Below are 23,362 nucleotides of genomic sequence, written 5' to 3' on the forward strand. Positions count from 1 at the left end.
TAACTGCATGTCAAAGTTCTGCTCTTATTGTTGGCCGCGGCTTGGAGGAAATACATTGCAAGTACTTTTTTTTTTGAAATCTGACTGAAACTTTTCTTTAAAGGAAATGTAAGGAATTTGTTCGTTCAATTAAATGGTTCTTTATCAGAATGCCTTGAAAACAAAATTATTATTAGGGCGATTCTTGCACAAATTAGTTACAGTCAATTTACATTACTAGCTGAGCGCAGGGCTGCTTACTTAAAATAATATACCTCATCCTGAATCTTGACCAGAGTGCGATGTCGACGCCCACCGACTGCTCACACACAACTAAACTCTCTCGCATCTAGACCGCGACTGCGTCATCTCCGACGCGCTACTCGCAACCACTAGCTCGCAACTGGACTGTCACACGCTCTCTGGTCAGAGATCTCACCATATGCCTCACCATCGCCGCTACACAACATACGTGTTTCACCACCTCCACTCGGATCTTGCCTAGTCGGCGGTGCTGGTCTCCCGCATCTTCCCCCTACCCTCCTCGGAGTATGGTACATCATCATCATCATCATCCCTGCGCAACTCAGAGTCGCTGTTATTGTTGTTGTTGCAGAAGAGCAGCAGACGGGCAGCTACTACTCTGCCGCCATCGGCGCAGCAGTCGGCGCCGCTCTCGCACTGCTGCTGCAGCGGCTCTGGCGGTTGCTCAGCAAGTGGGCGGGTCGCTCCTGCGGTAAGTCCTGTATGGTAAGCAGGAGGAGGAGACGATGATTTACCCCGAATCTACGATATTTTTTCCGGACCGGGTCAAAAACTTGATACTGTCGAGTGGCAGCGCCCCTTCCCCTTCCCACTCTCGCGTTTGATATAGGATGTCAAAAGTTTTAAAAAAATCGATTTTTGAGAAATATGTTCATTTTGTAGCGCACATCTTTCTGAAGAGTTTGATATATACACTACTGTCCATTAAAATTGCTACACCACGAAGATGACGTGCCTACATATGTGAAATTTAACCGACAGGAAGAAGATGCTATGAAATGGAAATGATTAGCTTTTCAGAGCATTCACACAAGGTTGGCGCCGGTGGCGACGCCTACAACGTGCCGACATGAGGAAAGTTTCCAACCGATTTCTCATACACAAACGGCAGTTGACCGGCGTTGCCTGGTGAAATGTTGTTGTGATGCCTCGTGTAAGGAGGAGAAATGCGTACCATCATGTTTCCGAATTTGATAAAGGTCGGATTGGAGCCTATCGCGATTGCGGTTTATCGTATCGCGAAATTGCTGCTCGCGTTGGTCGAGAACCGATCAAAATATGGAATCGGTGGGTTCACGAGGGTAATACGGAACGCCGTGCTGGATCCCAACGGCCTCGTATCACTAGCAGTCGAGATGACAGGCATCTTATCCGCACGGCTGTAACGGATCGTGCAGCCACGTCTCGATCCCTTGAGTCAACGGATGGGGATGTTTGCAAGACAACAACCATCTGCACGAACAGTTCGACGACGTTTGCAGCAGCATGGACTATCAGCTCGGAGACCGTGGCTGCGGTTACCCTTGACGCTGCATCACAGTGTACTCGACGACGAACCTGGGTGCACGAATGGCAAAATGTCGTTTTTCTGATGAATCCAGGTTCTGTTTACAGCATCACGATCGTCGCATCCATGTTTGGCGACATCGCGGTGAACGCACATTGGAAGCGTTTATTCCTCATCGCCATACTGGCGTATCACCGGGCGTGACGGTATGGGGTACAACTAGTAACACGTCTCGGCCACCTCTTGTTCGCACTGACGGCACTTTGAACAGTCGACAATATATTTCAGATGTGTTACGATCCGTGGCTCTACCCTTCATTCGATCCCTGCGAAACCCTACATTTCAGCAGGATAATGCACGACCGCATGTCGCAGGTCCTGTACGGGCCTTTCTGGTTACAGAAAATGTTCGACTGCTGCCCTGGCCAGCACATTCTCCAGATCTCTCACCAACTGAAAACGTCTGGTCAATGGTGGCCGGGCAACTGGCTCTTCACAATACGCCAGTCACTACTCTTGATGAACTGTGGTATCGTGTTGCAGCTGCACGGGCAGGTGTACCTGTACACGCCATCCGAGCTCTGTTTGACTCAATGCCCAGGCGTATCGAGGCAGTTATTACGGCCAGAGGTGGTTGTTCTGGGTATTGATTTCTCAGGATCTATGCACCCAAATTGCGTGAAAATGTAATCACATGTCAGTTCTAGTGTAATATATTTGTCCAATGAATACCCGTATATCATCTGCATTTCTTCTTGGTGTAGCAATTTTAATGGCCAGTAGTGTGGAATATGTACGCTATGTGATCAAAAGCATGACATTTGAATGAAAATGACGTACAAGCTTGTAGCACGCGCCATCGGTAATGCTGGAATTCAATATGGTGTTGGCCCACCCGTGGCCTTGATAACAGCTTCCACTCTCGCAGGCATACGTTCAATCATGTGCTGGAAGATATCTTGGGGAACTGCAGCCCATTCTCAAACCATTCCAATAAAGTGACTTGGCGTCTTCCTCCGAGTGCAAACACTTTGATATGATGGGGGCTCTCCGTATAAGCAGTTCGCATCTTTTAGTGAGTTTTGATGTATCTCTTTTTGCAAAGGTATCTCTTGCTGATTCCTTGGCTGATAGGTTAACAGTTTCAGAATCACTTCCTTGTTTTGATACGCTCTTTCCTCAAAAAGAAGTTTTGCAACACCCCGGTTTCCAGAACTCCTGAAGGTAGTTCCTTTGGCTATTGTCACTAAACCCGCGTCACGGACTGTGCGGCTGGTCCCGGCGGAGGTTCGAGTCCTCCCTCGGGCATGGGTGTGTGTGTGTTCGTCCTTAGGATAATTTAGGTTAAGTAGTGTGTAAGCTTAGGGACTGATGACCTTAGCAGTTAAGTCTCATAAGATTTCACACACATTTGACCAACAACTAAACCCGCCTAAAGATGTAAACAACCATGCACGAGCAGCGCCTATTAGACAGAGGGGGCCCGACAGCCGATCACTTCCAGTCATTCCACCAGGAAGGAGGTACACGGCTCGTGTTGTCTGTAGTTCAACCATGCCTAGACGGTCAATACAGCGCTTCGATCGCGTCCGGATTGTTACTTTGTGCCAGGAAGGGCTCTCAACAAGGGAAGTGTGAAGGCGTCTCGGTGTGAACCAAAGCGATGTTTGGACATGGAGGACATACAGAGAGACAGTAACTGTCGACGACATGCCTCGCTCACGCCGACCAAGGGCTACTACTGCAGTGGATGACCGCCACCTACGGATTATGGCTCGGAGGAACCCAGACAGCCTTGCAGCCACAGGATGTCGTGTTACGACTCAAACTGTGCGCAATAGGCTGCATGATGCGCACCTTCACTCCCGACGTCCTTGGCGAGGTCCATCTTAGCAGCCACGACAGCATGCAGCGCAGTACAGATGGGCCCAACAACATGCCGAATGTACCGCTCAGGGTTGGCATCACGTTGTCTTCACCAATGAGTCTCTCATATGCCTTCAACCAGATAATCGTCGGAGACGAGTTTGGAGGCAACCTGGTCAGGCTGAACGCCTCACATGCTGTCCAGTTATCCGTGGACGGACAAAACAAGAAGAGGTGCAGATACGGAAAGGTGTCCGACAAGGTTGCGCACTATCCCCTGTTATCTTTAACGTATACATTGAAGAGACGCTGAAAAAAGTAAGGGAAAATTCAGACAGGTGTAGTAATTCATGGCCAACGAATAGATATGATAAGATATGCCGATGATATAGCATGCGACAAAGAAGATCAGGTGAAAGTCCAAGTTCATGTAGGCAATGAACTGCTTGAGCAAGTTGATAAATTTACTTATCTGGGCAGTAATATTACCAGGGATGGAAGGAGCAAGGCAGAAGTGAGAAGTAGAATAGCTCAAGCAAAGGCTGCGTTTAACAAGAAGAGAAACATATTAACATCTAAGAGTATCAGCCTTGAAATCAGGAAAAGATTTTTGAAATCATATGTGTGGAGTGTGGCATGCTATGGGTGTGAAACATGGACTCTCGGGACAGAGGAAGACCAGAAGCTAAATTCTTTTGAAATGTGGCGCTATAGACGCATGCTAAAAATAAAATGGATCGTCAAGGTCACAAACGAAGTGGTTCTGGATAGAGCAGGTGAGAAGAGAAGCTTCTGGAGTTTCATTGTTAAAAGAAGAGTGCAAGTTACAGGCCATCTATTAAGACATAAAGGACTCCTGAACACAATCATAGAGTGTTATGTCGAGGGAAAAAGACCAAGAGGAAGACCACGACTGAGGTACACGGATCAAATCGTGAAAGATGTGGGATGTAACACTTATAAAGAAATGAAGAGAAAAGCTGAAAGACGCACAGAATGGAGACAAGCTGCCATTGTAGCTGTTGCAAACCAATCCTTGGATTGACCACTACAGAAGAAGACTGTCCAGCGAATGCAACAAGGTGGAGGGTTCCCTGATGTTTTGGGGTGGCATTATGTGGAGCCGACGTACGCCGCTGGTGGTCATGGAAGGCGCCATAACGGCTGTACAATACGTGAATGCCATCCTCTGACCGATATCGGCAGCAAACTGGCGATGCATTCGTCCTCATGGACGATAATTCACGCCCCCATATTGCGCATCTTGTGAATGACTTCCTTCAGGATAACGACATCGCTCGACTAGACAGCGTGTTCTCCAGACATGAACGCTATCGAACATATCTGGGATAGGTTGCAAAGGGCTGTTTATGGACGACGTGACCCACCAACCACTCTGAGGGATCTACGCCGAATCGCCGTTGAGGTGTGGGACAATCTGGACCAACAGTGCCTTGATGAACTTGTGGATAGTATGCCATGACGAATACAAGCATGCATCAATGCGAGAGGACGTGCTACTGGGCATTAGAGGTACTGGTGTGTACAGCAATCTGGACCACCACCTCTCAAGGTCTCGCTGTACGGTGGTTACAACATGCAATGTGTGGTTTTCATGAGCAATAAAAAGGGCAGAAATGATGTTTAAGTTGATCTGTATTACAATTTTCTGTACAGGTTCCGGAACTCCCGGAAGCGATTTGATGAAAAACTTTTTTGATGTGTGTATTTCACAGTTAACCAAGAATATTTTGAACAGACTGACGGAGCCGTCGTGGTGGATAACTTGTGTGGAGGATTTTGAGGAAAGAGCACTTGAGTCAGCGGTTCTTAAAGCAACTGTTTTTTTGGGGGTGCAAGGATGATACTTTCATAGTGTGGCTCCATGGCGAAGATAAGTTAATGGAGTTTTTACATCATAAACATTCACCGGAACATTCGATATACTATGGAATTAGAGAAACATGGTTGTGTCCCATTCCTGGACGTGCTACTTAAAGGAAAGAGTGACGGCTGCCAGGGACATTCTGTTTATCGTAAGCCCACTCACACTGATTTGTGTTTGCACTCTTCAAGTTGCCATCACCCATCCTAAAGCATGGGTGTGCTTAAAACCCTTTTACGCAGAGCCCATACAGTGTCGGATGCTAATAGTTTATCTGCAGAACTTGAACGTGTAAGGTCAGTGTTTAGAGGCAATGGATACTCAACACGCCAACTAACAGGGCATTCTCAGCTAAAACCAAGAACAGGAAGGTGGATAAAGAGGGGAACGCGCCACCAAAGTTCCTAGATTTTCTTCCCTTTGTTCGAAATATTTCCTTCAACACAGTAAGGATTCTTAGTAATTTTCAGGTAAAAGTGATTTTCCGTCCACCATCTAAGGTTCCGGACCTGCTGGGATCAGCGAACAATAATTAGTTATTGCGGAAGGCGAGACTTTATACAAAATTTCTTGCAAGTGTGGTATGGCTTACACAGGACAAACAACACGCACAATGGGAGAACGCTGCTCAGAACAGAATCCTTGCAATCGCTTTCTGCAACCCATAAAATCTGCAGTTGCGGTACATTGTATCTCCAACATTCAATGGAGTATGACAAGAAGAAAGATTAAGGAAAGGCAAACCTACGTTTCTAGCATTTGTAGACTTAGAGAAAGCTTTTGACAATGTTGACTGGAATACTCTCTTTCAAATTCTGAAGGTGGCAGGGGTAAAATACAGGCAGCGAAAGGCTATTTACAATTTGTACAGAAACCAAATGGGAGTTATAACAATCGAGGGCCATGGTTGGGAAGGGAGTGAGACAGGGTTGTAGCCTCTCCCCGATGTTATTCAATCCGTATATTGAGCAAGCAGTAAAGGAAACAAAAGAAAAATTTGGAGTAGGTATTAAATTCCACGGAGAAGAAATAAAAATTTTGAGGTTTGCCGATGACATTGTAATTCTGTCAGAGACAGCAAAGGACTTGGAAGAGCAGTTGAACGGAATGGACAGTGTCTTGAAAGAAGGATATAAGATGAACATCAACAAAAGCAAAACGAGGATAATGGAATGTAGTCGAATTAAGTCGGGTGATGCTGAGGGAATTAGATTAGGAAATCAGACTCTTACAGTAGTAAAGTAGTTTTGCTATTTGGGGAGCAAAGTAACTGATGGTGGTCGAAGTAGAGAGGATATAAAATGTAGAATGGCAATGGCAAGGAAAGCGTTTCTGAAGAAGAGAAATTTGTTAACATCGAGTATAGATTTAAGTGTCAGGAAGTCGCTTCTGAAATTATTTGTATGGAGTGTAGCCATGTATGGAAGTGAAACATGGACAATAAATAGTTTGGACAAGAAGAGAATAGAAGCTTTCGAAATGTGTTGCTACAGAAGAATGTTGAAGATTAGATAGGTAGATCACGTAACTAATGAGGAGGTATTGAATAGGATTGGGGAGAAGAGAAGTTTGTGGCACAGCTTGACTAGAAGAAGGGATCGGTTGGTAGGACATGTCCTGAGGCATCAAGGGATCACAAATGTAGCATTGGAGGGCAGCGTGGAGGGTAAAAATCGTAGAGGGAGACCAAGAGATGAATACACCAAACAGATTCAGAAGGATGTAGGTTGCAGTAGGTGCTGGGAGATGAAGGAGCTTGCACAGGATAGATTACCATGGAGAGCTGCATCAAACCAGTCTCAGGACTGAAGACCACCACAACATGACAAAACATCACTTTTGGCCACGGCAACATCTATCATCTATTTGGCACTATCTTATAAAAGAAATACGTATCGCGGAAAATGTAATGAACCGTGACACCGGCTACCAGCTGAGTAATTCATGGAATCCCGTCACCTCCGAGATTTGCTCAGTCGAAGACGGCAGAATACTTCGTATATCGCAGCGAGCGGCACCACCAAAGACAGCTGACCTCTGCAGTTCCACCAGCTAAGGCGCTGCCGCCGGGCAGGGTGGCCCTTCTGTCACCGTGACTCTGGCACATGTCAGGCAATACTCACGGCGCACTATACAGGGTGGTCCATTGTTTGCGACCGGGCCAAGTGTCTCACAAAATAAGCACCAAACGAAAAAACTACAAAGAACGAGACTCGTCTAGCTTGAAGGGGGAAACCAGATGCCGCTATAGTTGGCCCGCTAGATGGCGCTGCCACAGGTCAAACGGATATCAACTGCGGTTTTTTTAAATAGGAACCTCCATTTTTTATTACATATTCGTGTAGTATGAATGTTTTAGTTGGACCACTTTTTTCGCTTTGTGATAGATGGCGCTGTAATAGTCACAAACATATGGCTCACAATTTTAGACGTACAGTTGGTAACAGGTAGGTTTTTTTAAACTAAAATACAGAACGTAGGTACATTTGAACATTTTATTTCGGTTGTTCCAATGTGATACAAGTACCTTTGTGAACATATCATTTATGAGAACACATGCTGTTACATCGTGATCACCAGTAAATGCCACATTAATGCAATAAATGCTCAAAATGATGTCCGTGAACCTCAGTGCATTTGGCAATACGTGTAACGACATTCCTCTCAATAGCGAGTAGTTCGCCTTCCGCAATGTTCGCACATGCATTGACAGTGCGCTGACGCATGTTGACAGGCGTTGTCGGTGGATCACGATAGCAAATATCCTTCAACTTTCCCCACAGAAAGAAATCCGGGGACGTCAGATCCGGTGAAAGTGCGGGCCACGGTATGGTGCTTCGACGATCAATCCACCTGTCATGAAATATGCTGTTCAATACCGCTTCAACCGCACGCGATCTATGTGCCGGACATCCATCCTGTTGGAAGTACATCGCCATTCTGTCATGCAGTGAAACATGTTGTAGTAACATCGGGAGAACATTACGTAGGAAATCAGCATACATTGCACCATTTAGATTGTCATCGATAAAATGGGGGCCAATTCTCCTTCCTCCCATAATGCCGCACCATACATTAACCCGCCAAGGTCGCCGATGTTGCACTTGTCGCAGCCATCGTGGATTTCCCGTTGCCCAATAGTGCATATTATGCCGGTTTACGTTTCCCCTGTTGGTGAATGACGCTTCGTCGCTAAATGTAATGCGTGCGAAACATCTGTCATCGTCCCGTAATTTCTCTTGTGCCCAGTGGCAGAACTGTACACGACGTTCAAAGTCGTCGGCATGCAATTCCTGGTGCATAGAAATATGGTAAGGGTGCAATCGATGTTGATGTAGCATTCTCAACACCGACGTTTTTGAGATTCCCGATTCTCGCGCAGTTTGTCTGCTACTGATGTGCGGATTATCCGCGACAGCAGCTAAAACGCGTACTTGGGCATCATCATTTGTTGCAGGTCGTGGTTGACGTTTCACATGTGGCTGAACACTTCCTGTTTCCGTAAATAACGTAACTATCCGGCGAACGGTCCGGACACTTGGATGAAGTCGTCCAGGATACCGAGCAGCATAGATAACACACGCCCGTGCGGCATTTTGATCACAATAGCCATACATCAACACGATATCGACCTTTTCCGCAATTGGTAAGCGGTCCATTTTAACACGGGTAATGTATCACGAAGCAAATACCGTCCGCACTGGCGAAATGTTACGTGATACCACGTACTTATACGTTTGTGACTATTACAGTGCCATCTGTCACAAAGTGAAAAAAGTGGTCCAACTGAAACATTGATATTTCTTACGTACTACTCGAATATGTAATAAAAATTGGGGTTCCTATTTAAAAAATCGCAGTTGACGTATGGCAGCGCCATCTAGCGGGCCAAACATAGCGCCGTTTAGTTTCCCGCTTCAAGCTAGACGAGTTTCGTTCTTGTGGTTTTTTCGTTTGATGCTTATTTTGTGAGATATTTGGCCCGGTCACTATCAATGGACCACCCCGTACAAGGCGGGGTTGCAAACGTCTACGCCAGTCTTCGATGGCTCACCTGAAGATGACTAGCAGGTGCCCAGTCTAAATATCGTGGAGTGACGTTTACGGCGACCGGGTGCAGCCTCGAAATATCTTCGAACATGCAAACGTTTTCGTGGTGTTGGACTAAACTGTCAGTGGTTTTGTCCACATTCTAAACACACTGAAGCGCCAAAGAAACTGGTATAGGCATACGTATTCAAATATAGAGGTAAGCAAACAGGCAGAATACGGCGCTGCGGTCGGCAACGCCTATATAAGACAAGTGTCTGGCGCTGTTGTTAGATAGGTTACTGCTGCTACAATGGCAAGTTACCAAGATTCGGCGCACGTGCGATGGGACACAGCATCTCTGAGGTAGTGAAGAAGTACCAACATTTCATGAGTGTACTATGAATATCAGGAATCCGATTAAACATCAAATCTCCGACATCGCTGCGGCCAGGATAAGATACTGCATGAAGGGCACCAACGACAACCGAAGAGAAATGTTCAGCATGACACAAGTGCAACCCTACTGAGCCGTACGTGGCTCGTGTTCGCGCCATCATGTATTTTACACCTTGTTTTTAACGCACTTCCACCTCACTACGTTAATTTACACTCCTGGAAATGGAAAAAAGGACACATTGACACCGGTGTGTCAGACCCACCATACTTGCTCCGGACACCGCGAGAGGGCTGTACAAGCAATGATCACACGCACGGCACAGCGGACACACCAGGAACCGCGGTGTTGGCCGTCGAATGGCGCTAGCTGCGCAGCATTTGTGCACCGCCGCCGTCAGTGTCAGCCAGTTTGCCGTGGCATACGGAGCTCCATCGCAGTCTTTAACACTGGTAGCATGCCGCGACAGCGTGGACGTGAACCGTATGTGCAGTTGACGGACTTTGAGCGAGGGCGTATAGTGGGCATGCGGGAGGCCGGGTGGACGTACCGCCGAATTGCTCAACACGTGGGGCGTGAGGTCTCCACAGTACATCGATGTTGTCGCCAGTGGTCGGCGGAAGGTGCACGTGCCCGTCGACCTGGGACCGGACCGCAGCGACGCACGGATGCACGCCAAGACCGTAGGATCCTACGCAGTGCCGTAGGGGACCGCACCGCCACTTCCCAGCAAATTAGGGACACTGTTGCTCCTGGGGTATCGCCGAGGACCATTCGCAACCTTCTCCATGAAGCTGGGCTACGGTCCCGCACACCGTTAGGCCGTCTTCCGCTCACGCCCCAACATCGTGCAGCCCGCCTCCAGTGGTGTCGCGACAGGCGTGAATGGAGGGACGAATGGAGACGTGTCGTCTTCAGCGATGAGAGTCACTTCTGCCTCGGTGCCAATGATGGTCGTATGCGTGTTTGGCGCCGTGCAGGTGAGCGCCACAATCAGGACTGCATACGACCGAGGCACACAGGGCCAACACCCGGCATCATGGTGTGGGGAGCGATCTCCTACACTGGCCGTACACCACTGGTGATCGTCGAGGGGACACTGAATAGTGCACGGTACATCCAAACCGTCATCGAACCCATCGTTCTACCATTCCTAGACCGGCAAGAGAACTTGCTGTTCCAACAGGACAATGCACGTCCGCATGTATCCTGTGCCACCCAACGTGCTCTAGAAGGTGTACGTCAACTACCCTGGCCAGCAAGATCTCCGGATCTGTCCCCCATTGAGCATGTTTGGGACTGGATGAAGCGTCGTCTCACGCGGTCTGCACGTCCAGCACGAACGCTGGTCCAACTGAGGCGCCAGGTGGAAATGGCATGGCAAGCCGTTCCACAGGACTACATCCAGCATCTCTACGATCGTCTCCATGGGAGAATAGCAGCCTGCATTGCTGCGAAAGGTGGATATACACTGTACTAGTGCCGACATTGTGCATGCTCTGTTGCCTGTGTCTATGTGCCTGTGGTTCTGTCAGTGTGATCATGTGATGTATCTGACCCCAGGAATGTGTCAATAAAGTTTCCCCTTCCTGGGACAATGAATTCACGGTGTTCTTATTTCAATTTCCAGGAGTGTATTTATAAATAACTGTTTAACCATGGGTAACGCCACGGTCCAAGCTAGTAACATATGTAATTATACTAACCTCCTAACACATCCCCCCCCACTCGTAAAAGCACAAATCGCACACTGGTTGGCTGTGTGTGTGTGTGTGTGCGCGCGCATCGACCCCCGATTTGTCTTCGAGCATACTTAGTTACTGTTGTGAATTATTTAGGCCTTTCTGCAAGTGTTTGTCAGGTTGTGTGTGTAGTTGGAGTTATTTCCACTGACGACGATTTTAGATGTCTGCATTCTGCAGTGAGTCGATCGGTTGTTGCGGATGAGGGAAGTTACGAGGGCGGTTCAGAAAGTAACCTCCGATTGGTCACAGTGCGGGTTGTGGGGGGAGTAGCGACGCCATCTGTGCGTTCACGCACTCAACAGGTCAGTCGGCATCAAGCCGTGGTCGAGTGAACGTCGTACCTGCGCTAGTTTAGTTTTTGTGGCAGTTTGAAATGTGTGCTGCAATAGAAAACCCCGCCAAATGTGAAGTGCGTGCTGTCATAAGGTTTTTTACAGCCAAAGGATATTCTGCAGCAGCTATTCATCGTGAGCTTTGTGCCGTGTACGGACCAAGAGTTATGAGTGAAGGAGTTGTCCGTGAATGGGTACGTTTATTTAAAAGTGGACGAGAAAACGTTCATGATGAAGAGAGGAGTGGTAGACCATCATTGGTGACTGACGAACTCGTTCAGACAGTTGATGCAAAAGTTCGTGAAAATCGACGTTTCTCAATGTCGGAGTTGTCTACTGGTTTTCCACAGATTTCTAAGACTCTCTTGTACGAGATAGTGACAGCAAGATTGGGTTACCGTAAGTTCTGTGCACGATGGGTGCCCAAAATTCTTACCGACCACCACAAAACTCGAAGAATGGCCTCTGCATTACACTTTCTGTCACGTTATGAGGACGAAGGAGAACCATTGTTAAACAGAATCGTGACCGGTGACGAAACCTGGATTAAGTACGTGAACCCTGAGACAAAAGAACAATCAAAGATGTGGGCACATTCAAATTCGCCTACCAAACCAAGAAAAGCCTCGCAAGATTTTTCTGCCAGAAAACTGATGGCAACGGTGTTTTGGGATGCCAAAGGGGTGTTGTTGGTTGAATTCATGGAACGTGGTACGACCATTAATCAAGACGTGTACTGTGAAACAATAAAAAAGTTACGACGGGCTATACAGAACAAACGCCGTGGTATGCTGACTTCCGGTATCGTTTAACGCCCGTCCTCACTCTGCTCGCAGAACAACGGCCCTTCTTGAGTCCTTCAAGTGGACGTTATCAACCATCCACCTTACAGCCCAGACCTGGCGCCAAGTGATTATCACCTCTTCATGCATTTGAAGAAATGGCTCGGGTCACAGCGGTTTGATGACGACGAAGAGCTCAAAGATGCTGTCACAGGCTGGCTCCAGGCTCAAGCGGGTGATTTTTATGCAGATGGAATTTCAAAGCTTGTGAAGAGATACGATAAGTGCCTCAATCGCTATGGAGACTATGTAGAAAAATAGTGCAAAGATGTAGTTGTAAGATGTATATATTAAAATATTTTTATTTAACTTGGTGTATTTTTTTAAATCAACCGGAGGTTACTTTCTGAACGGCCCTCGTATTTCCGCGCGGTGCAGTCGGCTGGGGCCGCTGGCAGCCCCTGTGCAGTGTCGGAGCGTGTGTGGAGCTGTCCGATCGCTACGAGCTTCGTGCTTCACCGACCCAGCACGTTAAAGTTGAGTAGTGGTTTTAACTACCCGAGCCACGTCTATTCATGTTGTGGTGGTTCGCTTCGGTGGTTTGCCGTTTGGGAGGCTTTCCTGTGAGCAACACCGAGTGTTTCTACTGCTGAGATTTAGCTGCCATGCGGTGCGATTAACTATTTTGGTCGACTACGATTTGAGTGCACCATTCGAATTTCCTGTCTCGTGGTCGTTAGTGTTCCGGTTACCCCCCTGGCCACTAACGTAATTTCAGGTAGCGTCCTTTCCTCACCTGTTGTCGCTGTCCAACATGTGTAATTTTGACAGCTCATACATACTCCATTGTGGATTTTCACGTTTGTAACATTGCCGGTTTGTGTTATGTACTGATTGACGGGAAGCAAGTCGTTGTGTCGGTCGGTCCGTGGCTGTCCCCTGGTTGGGTTCTGACGGATCAAGTATAATTTGGCTGACTCACCTAAGTGAATGAGGGCAGACCGACCTCCCTGGAGGCTTCTGAGTGCCACCGGTGTTTAATTATCTGTTGTCAGCTATTTTAAAGTTTAGGCTTGTGGTTATTTGTTTGTTTTCTTAAAATTTTGCAAAATTAATTTTTAAATTTATCTTTCAAGCTTAAACCCTGTGACCTTCTGCCTTTAAGGATTATGGTAATGTATTTTAAAATTTTGAAGTTAATTGTGGCCCTCAGCCATTTGCATTGCACTTTGTGTATATTCTTTTGGAATTATTTAATTGGTATCTTAATTGGATTTTTACCTAGTTAAGATTTCTTGTTGGAGGCATTCAGCTGTGAAAGAGCTGCATTCAGTAAAGATTCGGCTATGTGCCGTTTTGGTTGTAAGGGTTATTAAATTACAATAAATGACAATTAGAAGCTGAAACGGACCTCAACCCTTGACCACAATCCTACTATTTGTTCTGCCCAGTGGGTTTAGCGGGCGTCTCACCTACTGAAAATTGCTGCAAATTTCAGTGCTGCGCCATCAACAAATGTCAGCATGTGAAGCATTCAGCGAAACATAGATATGGGCTTTCGGAGCTGAAGGCTCTCTCGTGCACCGTGGATGACTGCACAACACAAAGCTTTATGCCTCGCCTGGGCCTGTCAACATGGACATTGGACTATTGATGACTAGAAACATGTTGTCTTGTTGGACGAATCATGTTTCATGTTGTATCAAGTGGATGGGCGTGTACGGGTACAGAGACAGTCTCTACAATCCATGGACCCTGCATGTCAGCAGGGGACTGCTCAGCCTGCTGGAGGCTGTGCAATGGTGTGAGGCGTGCGTAGTTGGAGTGATATAGGACCCCTGTTACGTCTGGTTACAACTCTGACAGGTGACACGTACGTAAGCATCCTGTCTGATCAGCTGTATCCATTCATCTTCATTGTGCATTAAGGCTGACTCGGGCATTAAGGCCGACTCGGGCATTAAGGCCGACTCGGGCATTAAGGCCGACTCGGGCATTAAGGCCGACTCGGGCATTAAGGCCGACTCGGGCATTAAGGCCGACTCGGGCATTAAGGCCGACTCGGGCATTAAGGCCGACTCGGGCATTAAGGCCGACTCGGGCATTAAGGCCGACTCGGGCATTAAGGCCGACTCGGGCATTAAGGCCGACTCGGGCATTAAGGCCGACTCGGGCATTAAGGCCGACTCGGGCATTAAGGCCGACTCGGGCATTAAGGCCGACTCGGGAATTAAGGCCGACTCGGGCATTAAGGCCGACTCGGGCATTAAGGCCGACTCGGGCATTAAGGCCGACTCGGGCATTAAGGCCGACTCGGGAATTAAGGCCGACTCGGGAATTAAGGCCGACTCGGGCATTAAGGCCGACTCGGGAAGTAAGGCCGACTCGGGAATTAAGGCCGACTCGGGCATTAAGGCCGACTCGGGCATGAAGGCCGACTCGGGCATGAAGGCCGACTCGGGCATGTAGGCCGACTCGGGCATGTAGGCCGACTCGGGAATTAAGACCGACTCGGGAATTAAGGCCGACTCGGGAATTAAGGCCGACTCGGGAATTAAGGCCGACTCGGGAATTAAGGCCGACTCGGGAATTAAGGCCGACTCGGGAATTAAGGCCGACTCGGGAATTAAGGGCGACTCGGGAATTAAGGGCGACTCGGGAATGAAGGGCGACTCGGGCATTAAGGGCGACTCGGGCATTAAGGGCGACTCGGGCATTAAGGGCGACTCGGGCATTAAGGGCGACTCGGGCATTAAGGGCGACTCGGGCATTAAGGCCGACTCGGGCATTAAGGCCGACTCGGGCATTAAGGCCGACTCGGGCATTAAGGGCGACTCGGGCATTAAGGGCGACTCGGGCATTAAGGGCGACTCGGGCATTAAGGGCGACTCGGGCATTAAGGGCGACTCGGGCATTAAGGGCGACTCGGGCATTAAGGGCGACTCGGGCATTAAGGGCGACTCGGGCATTAAGGCCGACTCGGGCATTTCCAGGGGGACAATGCGACTTCCCACACGTCCAGAATTGCTACAGGGTGACTCCAGGATCGCTCTTCTGAGTTTAAATACTTCCGCTGGCCACCAAACTCCCCAGACATGAACATCATTGAGCACATTTGGGGTGCCTTGCAACGTGCTGTTCACGAGAGATCTCCACCCCCTGGTACTCTTGCGGCTTTATAGACAGCCGTACAGCATTTATGGTGCCAATTCCCTGCAGCACTACCTCAGAAATTAGTCGAGTCTATGCCACGTCATGTTGCAGGACTTCTGTATGCTCGTGGGGGCCCTCCACTATATCAGACAGGTGTACCAGTTTCTTTCCGCTCTTCACTGTGTGATGAGCAGGGCGAAACTGTTTTCCTTGGACTGTTTTAACGATATCAAAAAGTTTGTCTACGTTGACCTTGTTAAAAGCTTGTCTTCAAACCACTGAGTTAGGCTTTGTAAGAGTATAGTCTGATTCATGAACAATGGCACTTCATGTAGGTCAAGGTATGGATTGGGACTGCAGTTTTGCTGGTTCCGAACGACAGCTGCAGGACGCGCATATGCAGCATGATTGGGAAAACGTTTACAAACCTACATGGCACATTGGGCATACAACACGCAGAGCACACTCGGTCGTCATTCATGTCGTGGAAAGATTGGGAGTAACATGGCTACCTACACGTACTGCAAAATGGCTGAGAAGCAGTTGATTTGTTGCACGGCTAGCTGCAGTGGACGACAAGCGGTGTGATTGTTGAAATATCCTGATAGAAAGGTGCCGTGCCACACATTATGCGCCACCTGCATCACCAGTTATGCGAAACCAGGTCGCTCCATGTGCACAAGCTGGATGATGCTCGTTGCAAACTAACAACATGGACAGTTGCGGAGGGAGAAACTGTTCTCGAAAGGGTGCACCATAAACATCAACAAATACGTACATGAGGTGTATCCCATGCCACTCGCTGATATCCCCAACCCTTCGGTGTGTCGTCGGTGTGTGTGTGTGTCGTCGGTGTGTGTGTGTCGTCGGTGTGTGTGTGTCGTCGGTGTGTGTGTGTCGTCGGTGTGTGTGTGTCGTCGGTGTGTGTGTGTCGTCGGTGTGTGTGTGTCGTCGGTGTGTGTGTGTCGTCGGTGTGTGTGTGTCGTCGGTGTGTGTGTGTCGTCGGTGTGTGTGTGTCGTCGGTGTGTGTGTGTCGTCGGTGTGTGTGTGTCGTCGGTGTGTGTGTGTCGTCGGTGTGTGTGTGTGTGTGTGTGTGTGTGTGTGTGTGTGTGTGTGTCGTCGGTGTGTGTGTGTGTGTCGTCGGTGTGTGTGTGTGTGTGTGTGTCGTCGGTGTGTGTGTGTGTGTGTCGTCGGTGTGTGTGTGTGTGTCGTCGGTGTGTGTGTGTGTGTGTGTGTGTGTGTGTGTCGTCGGTTCACAGGAACCATCCTGGCTTTCACCTGAAGAGATTTCACGCAATCATGGCAAACCTAAAGCAGGATGGAGGGGTGCAGGTTTGAACTGCCACCTCCCGAATGCGAGTCGAGTCCAGTGTGCTACCCACTGCACCTCGCTCGTTGCATGGTGGTTTCTGCCCAAATCTGCTGCTGGCCAAAGCCTCACAGTGAGTGTCCTCTTCGCAGATGAGGCTGCATTCTCACGTGATGGTGTGATGTAAACTCATACACTACTTGCAACACAAATTTACCCTTAACGTGTTGGCTGGCATAGTTATAGACTGTTTAATTTGGCTGTATATTCTCCTGGTACAGCTTGACAGTCACACATATCTCGTATTTCTACCAGAGGTTATGCCATACACGCCTATTCGCCGCCACTGGATTGGTCGCTGTGGGCCAGCTGCATGGCCACCACGATCACCCGATCCGTCGCCACTCGACTTTTTCGAGTGACGTATCTGAACGGCCTCGCCTACTTCGCCGGAGGACCTAGTTGGCAGGGCTGTTGCGGCAGCCGGATGTCTCCGAAATACATAATTCATCTTTGAGAGGGTGTTCTGTTCAATGTAGCGTCAATGTCAGGCGTTTCTCGATGCACCTGCACAACACTTTGAGCATCTCCTATAGTGGGCATCCATTTGAAGCATGTGACTAAATAACTGCAACACCATTTAACAGCTGCGGATGACCTGAAAAAGACAAATTTGTTAATATCGAGTATAGATTTAAGTGTCAGGAAGTAGTTTCTGAAGGTATTTGTGTGGAGTGTAGCCATGTATGGAAGTGAAACATGGACGATAAATAGTTTAGGCAAGAAGAGAATAGAAGCTTTCGAAATGTGGTGCTACAGAAGAATGTTGAAGATTAGATGGGTAGATCACATAACTAATGAGGACGTATTGAAATCTACCCATCTAATCTTCATCATTCTTCTGTAGCACCACATTTCGAAAGCTTCTATTCTCTTCTTGCCTAAACTATTTATCGTCCATGTTTCACTTCCATACATGGCTACACACCACACAAATACCTTCAGAAACTACTTCCTGACACTTAAATCTATACTCGATATTAACAAATTTGTCTTTTTCAGGCCATCCGCAGCTGTTAAATGGCGTTGCAGTTATTTAGTCACATGCTACAAATGGATGCCCACAATAGGAGATGCTCAAAGTGTTGTCCAGGTGCATCGAGAAACGCCTGACATTGACGCTACATTGAACAGAGCACCCTCTCAAAGATGAGGAGTTTGTGGCACAACTTAACCAGAAGAAGGTATCGGTTGGTAGAACATGTTCTGAGGCATCAAGGAATCACAAATTTAGCATTGGAGGGCAGCGTGGAGGGTAAAAATCGTAGAGGGAGACCAAGAGATGAATACACTAAGCAGATTCAGAAGGATGTAGGTAGCAGTAGGTACTGGGAGATGAAGAAGCTTGCACAGGATACGGTAGCATGGAGAGCTGCATCAAACCAGTCTCAGGACTGAAGACCACAACAACAGATGGCCTTGTGGTCTCTGGTTCCTACGTGATTACTGATCTGTTGTATGCCCGATGGCCATGTCATTTTGTAAACGTTTCTTCGAATCACCTTGTAAAGAGGCTCTCCGCTTGAAAAAAGCGTGTAGCCTGCAAATTATATCTATCCACCCCTTATGCAGAATTTGTCACGTACCACCATCATCAGCCATGACAACTCTCAACAAATGAAATAAATATTCACTAAATAACTCGCAATACTTTAAAGAGGGGGATGTCTACCTGTAAAAGGCCGGGTGATATGGGAAGATTTAAGCTGGATTACATCATGGCCAGACAGAGGTTCCGAAATCATGTACTGGAGTCTAAAGCTTACGCAGCAGTAGATATAGACTCAGATCACAATGTAGTAGTGATGAAGAGTACGCTGAAGTTTAAGAGATCAGTCACGAAGGACCAATACACAAAGAAATGTGATACGGAAGTACTAACGAATGACGAGATGTGCTTGAAGTTCTGTAAGGCTATAGACACAGAAATAAGGAATAGCTCAGTAGGCAGTACAGTTGAAGAGGAATGGACATCTCTGAAAAGGGCAATCACGGAAGATGGAAAGCAAAACATACGTGCAAAGAAGGTAAATGCGAAGAAATACTTCAGTTGATCGATGAAAGAAGTGCAAAAATGTTCAGGGAAACTCAGGAATACAGAAATTCAAGTCGCTGAGGAATTAAATAAGTGCTGAGAAGCTAAGACGAAATGGCTACGTGATACATGTAAAGACATCGAAAATGAATTGTTTGTCGGAAGGACTGACTCACCATATAGGAAAGTCAAAACAACCTTCGCTTAAATTAAAACCAAGGGTGGTAACATTAAGAGAGCAACGGGAATTTCCCTGTTAAATGCAGAGGAGAGAGCGGAATTGTTTGTCGGAAGGACTGACTCACCATATAGGAAAGTCAAAACAACCTTCGCTTAAATTAAAACCAAGGGTGGTAACATTAAGAGAGCAACGGGAATTTCCCTGTTAAATGCAGAGGAGAGAGCGGATAGGGGGAAAGAGTGCTTTGTATGAGGAACAAGGTTTGTGTGGTGTGATGGAAGAAGAAACAGGAGTCGATGTAGGAGGGGATCGAGTACCAGAATCAGAATTTAAGAGAGCTTTGGAGGACTTAAGACCAAATAACTCACAAGGGATAGATAACATTCCACCAGAATTTCTAAAATAACTGTGGGAGATGGCAAGAAAACGACTATTCACGTTGGTGTGAGTGTGGCGACATACCATCTGACTTTCCGAAAATCATCCACACAATTCCGAAGATTGCAACAGCACATGCATCCATGTTGCTGACAAGAATAATATACAGGAGAATGGAACAGGAGATTTAGGATGTGTTAGATGACGATCAGTTTGGCTTCAGGAAAGGTAAAGGGACCAGTCAGGCAGTTCTAATGTTGCGGTTGATAATGTAAGCGAGAAAAATGTGGACACGTTCATAGGATCTGTCGACCTGGAAAAGACGTACGACTATGCAAAATGGTGCAAGATATTCGAAATTCTGAGAAAAATAGGGGTAAGCTATAGGGAGAGATGGGTAATATACAATATGTACGAGAGTCAAGAGGGAATGATAAGGGTGGACGACCAAGAACGAAGTGGTCGGATTAAAAGGGTGTAAGACATGGATGTAGTCTTTCGCAAGTACTGTTATATCTCCACACCGAAGCAGCAACGGTGGAAATAAGAGTTTCAGGAGTGGGATTAAAATCCATGGTCAAAGGAGATAAGGAGATAATTCAGAGGCTTCATTGACCAGGATACAGGTGGGCTGGCAGCTTTTCTAGGAGCTCTTTGCGGGTGTGGGGGAGTAGCCATGTATGTGAAAAACGGTATCCCATTTGAGTCAATTGATGTTTCAAAGTACTGCACTGAAAAGGTGTTTGAATGTTGTGCAGGTGTGGTTAAATTTAGTGGAGCTAAACTTCTAACTGTTGGTATTTATAGATCCCCAGACTCCGATTTCACAACATTTTTGCTAAAGCTATAGGAGGTTCTTGGTTCACTTTATAAGAAATACAAAAATTTAGTTATATGTGGTGACTTCAATATTAATTGTATAAGTGATTGTGCAAGGAAAAGGATGCTGGTAGACCTCCTTAATTCATATAATCTTATGCAAACCGTATTATTTCCAACATGAGTGCAAGGGAACAGTAGAACAACCATAGACAACAAATGGTTCAAAATGGCTCTGAGCACTATGGGACTTAACTTCTAAGGTCATCAGTCCCCTAGAACTTAGAACTACTTAAACCTAACTAACCTAAGGACATCACACACATCCATGCCCGAGGCAGGATTCGAACCTGCGACCGTAGCGGTCACGCGGTTCTAGACTGTAGCGCCTTTAACCGCTTGGCCACCCCGGCTGGCCATAGACAACATTTTTGTTCATTCGCCATTATTAGAAGGGCATTCTGTCAGCAAAAAAGTGAATGGCCTTTCAGATCATGATGCACAAGTTTTACCTCTAAAAGATTTTTGTGCTGCAACTCATGTTAAATATAGTTATCAACTTTTTAGGAAATCTGATTCAGTTGCTGTAGAGACCTTTGTAAACCTTATCAAGGAACAAGAGTGGCAAGATGTTTATAGTGCTGATACAGTAGACGATAAATATAATGCTTTTCTCAAAACTTTCCTCGTGCTCTTTGAAAGTTGCTCTCCGTTAGAACGTTCAAAACAGGGTACTAGCACAAACAGGCAGCCTGGGTGGCTGACTAGAGGGATAAGAATATCTTGTAGAACAAAGTGGCAATTATATCAAAACGTTAGAAACAGTCAAAATCTAAATGCAGCAGCCCATTACAAACAGTATTGTAAGGTGCTGAAAAATGTTATTAGGAAGGCAAAAAGTATGTGGTATGCAGATAGAATAGCTAAGTCTCAGGATAAAATTAAAACCATATGGTCAGTCGTAAAGGAAGTGGCTGGTCTGCAGAGACAGGTCCAGGATATAGAATCAGTGCGTAGTGGGAATGTCCGTGTTACTGATAAGTCGCACATATGTACAGTATTTAATAACCACTTTCTGAATACAGAAGGTGAACGAAATAGAAACCTAGTCCCAACAGAGAATCATTTAGCGCTCTTAGAAAAAAGTGTTCCGAGACTGTTACCTGAAATGCTCCTCCATGATACTGAAAAAAGGGAGATTGAGTTAATAATTAAATCACTAAAGACCAAGAACTTTCATGGATATGGCGGGGTATCTAGCAGAATACTGAAGTATTGTTCTATGTATGTTAGCCCAGTACTTAGCCATATCTGTAACTTTTCCTTCAGGAGTGATCGGTTTCCTGACCGATTAAAGTACTCGGTAGTGAAGCCACTTTATAAAAAGGGAGACAGGGATAATGTTGACAATTATAGACCTATTTCTATGCCATCGGTGTTTGCTAAAGTTAACCCCAAGGGTCGGTTCTGGGGCCACTGCTGTTTCTTATTTATATAAATGATATGCCTTCTAGTATTACAGGTGATTCAAAAATATTTGTGTTTGCTGATGACACCAGCTTGATAGTGAAGGATCTTGTGTGTAATATTGAAACAGAATCAAATAATGTAGCTCATGAAATAAGTTCGTGGCTTGTGGAAAATAATTTGATGCTAAATCACAGTAAGACTCAGTTTTTGCACTTTCTACCTCACAATTCAACAAGAACCGATATTTTGATCAGACAGAATGGGCATATTATAAGTGAGACGGAACAGTTCAAGTTCCTAGGCGTTCGGTTAGATAGTAAGCTGTTGTGGAAAGCCCATGTTCAGGATCTTGTTCAGAAACTAAATGCTGCTTTATTTACCATTAGAACAGTATCTGAAATAAGTGACAGTACAACACAAAAAGTAGTCTACTTTGCATATTTCCATACGCTTATGTCGTATCGTATTATTTTTTGGGGTAATTCTTCTGATTCAAAAAAGGGTATTTTTGGCTCAAAAACGGGCTGTTCGAGCTATATGTGGTGTAAGTTCGAGAACCTCTTGTCGACCCCTATTCAATAGTCTGGGAATTCTGACGTTGCCCTCACAGTATGTATTTTCTTTAATGTCGTTTGTTGTTAGCAATATTAGCTTATTCCCAAGAGTTAGCAGCTTTCACTCAATTAATACTAGGCAGAAATCAAATCTGCATGTGGAATGCGCTTCCTTGTCTCTTGTGCAGAAAGGAGTGCAGTATTCTGCTGCATCCATTTTCAATAAGCTACCACAAGAACTCAAAAATCTTGGCAGTAGCCCAAACTCTTTTAAGTCTAAACTGAAGAGTTTCCTCATGGCTCACTCCTTCTATTCTGTCAAGGAGCTCCTTGAAGGGCTAAAAAAATTAAGCAAATTCCAGTGTTACGTTGTTGATCTTCTTTATTTAAACTTAAGACTTGTCGCCTGAACATGTTTCTTATTTCATTTTATCTGTTTCTGCTATCGCGTTATAATTTGATGTATTGACTAGTCTCCATGGTCATGGAGACTTCCCCCTAATTTGGTACCACGGAACAATAAATAAATAAAGATTTGCTGATGAGTAAGGAATATGGACTGAGAGTAAATCGAAGAAAGACGAAAGTAACGAGGAGTAGCAGAAATGAGAACAGCGAGAAACTTAATATGAGGATTGATGGTCACGAAGTAGATGAAGTTAAGGCATTCTACTCCCAAGCAAAGTAACCAGTCATGGACTCATCAAGGAGGGCATCAAAGGCAGATCAGCTCTGGCAGAAACGGGATTCCTGGCCAAGAGAAGTCTACTAGTATCAAACGTAGGCCTTAATTTGAGGAAGAAATTTCTGAGACTGTACGTCTGGAGTACAGCACT

General features: G+C 46.4%; 1 protein-coding gene across 5 annotated transcripts in view; it reads left to right on the forward strand.

Moving 5' to 3' along the window:
• LOC126213289 (speckle-type POZ protein-like) overlaps positions 1 to 23,362 on the forward strand; it is a 139,949-nt gene that overhangs the window by 44,998 nt on the left and 71,589 nt on the right. For all 5 annotated transcript variants that reach the window (XM_049940956.1, XM_049940958.1, XM_049940957.1 and 2 more), the window contains exon 3: positions 596 to 715. In XM_049940956.1, coding sequence (XP_049796913.1) covers positions 596 to 715 — 120 coding nt within the window. The remainder of the gene's footprint in view (positions 1 to 595; positions 716 to 23,362) is intronic.

The sequence above is a fragment of the Schistocerca nitens genome, chromosome 11 (genome assembly GCF_023898315.1).
Source record: "Schistocerca nitens isolate TAMUIC-IGC-003100 chromosome 11, iqSchNite1.1, whole genome shotgun sequence".
NCBI lineage: Eukaryota > Metazoa > Arthropoda > Insecta > Orthoptera > Acrididae > Schistocerca > Schistocerca nitens.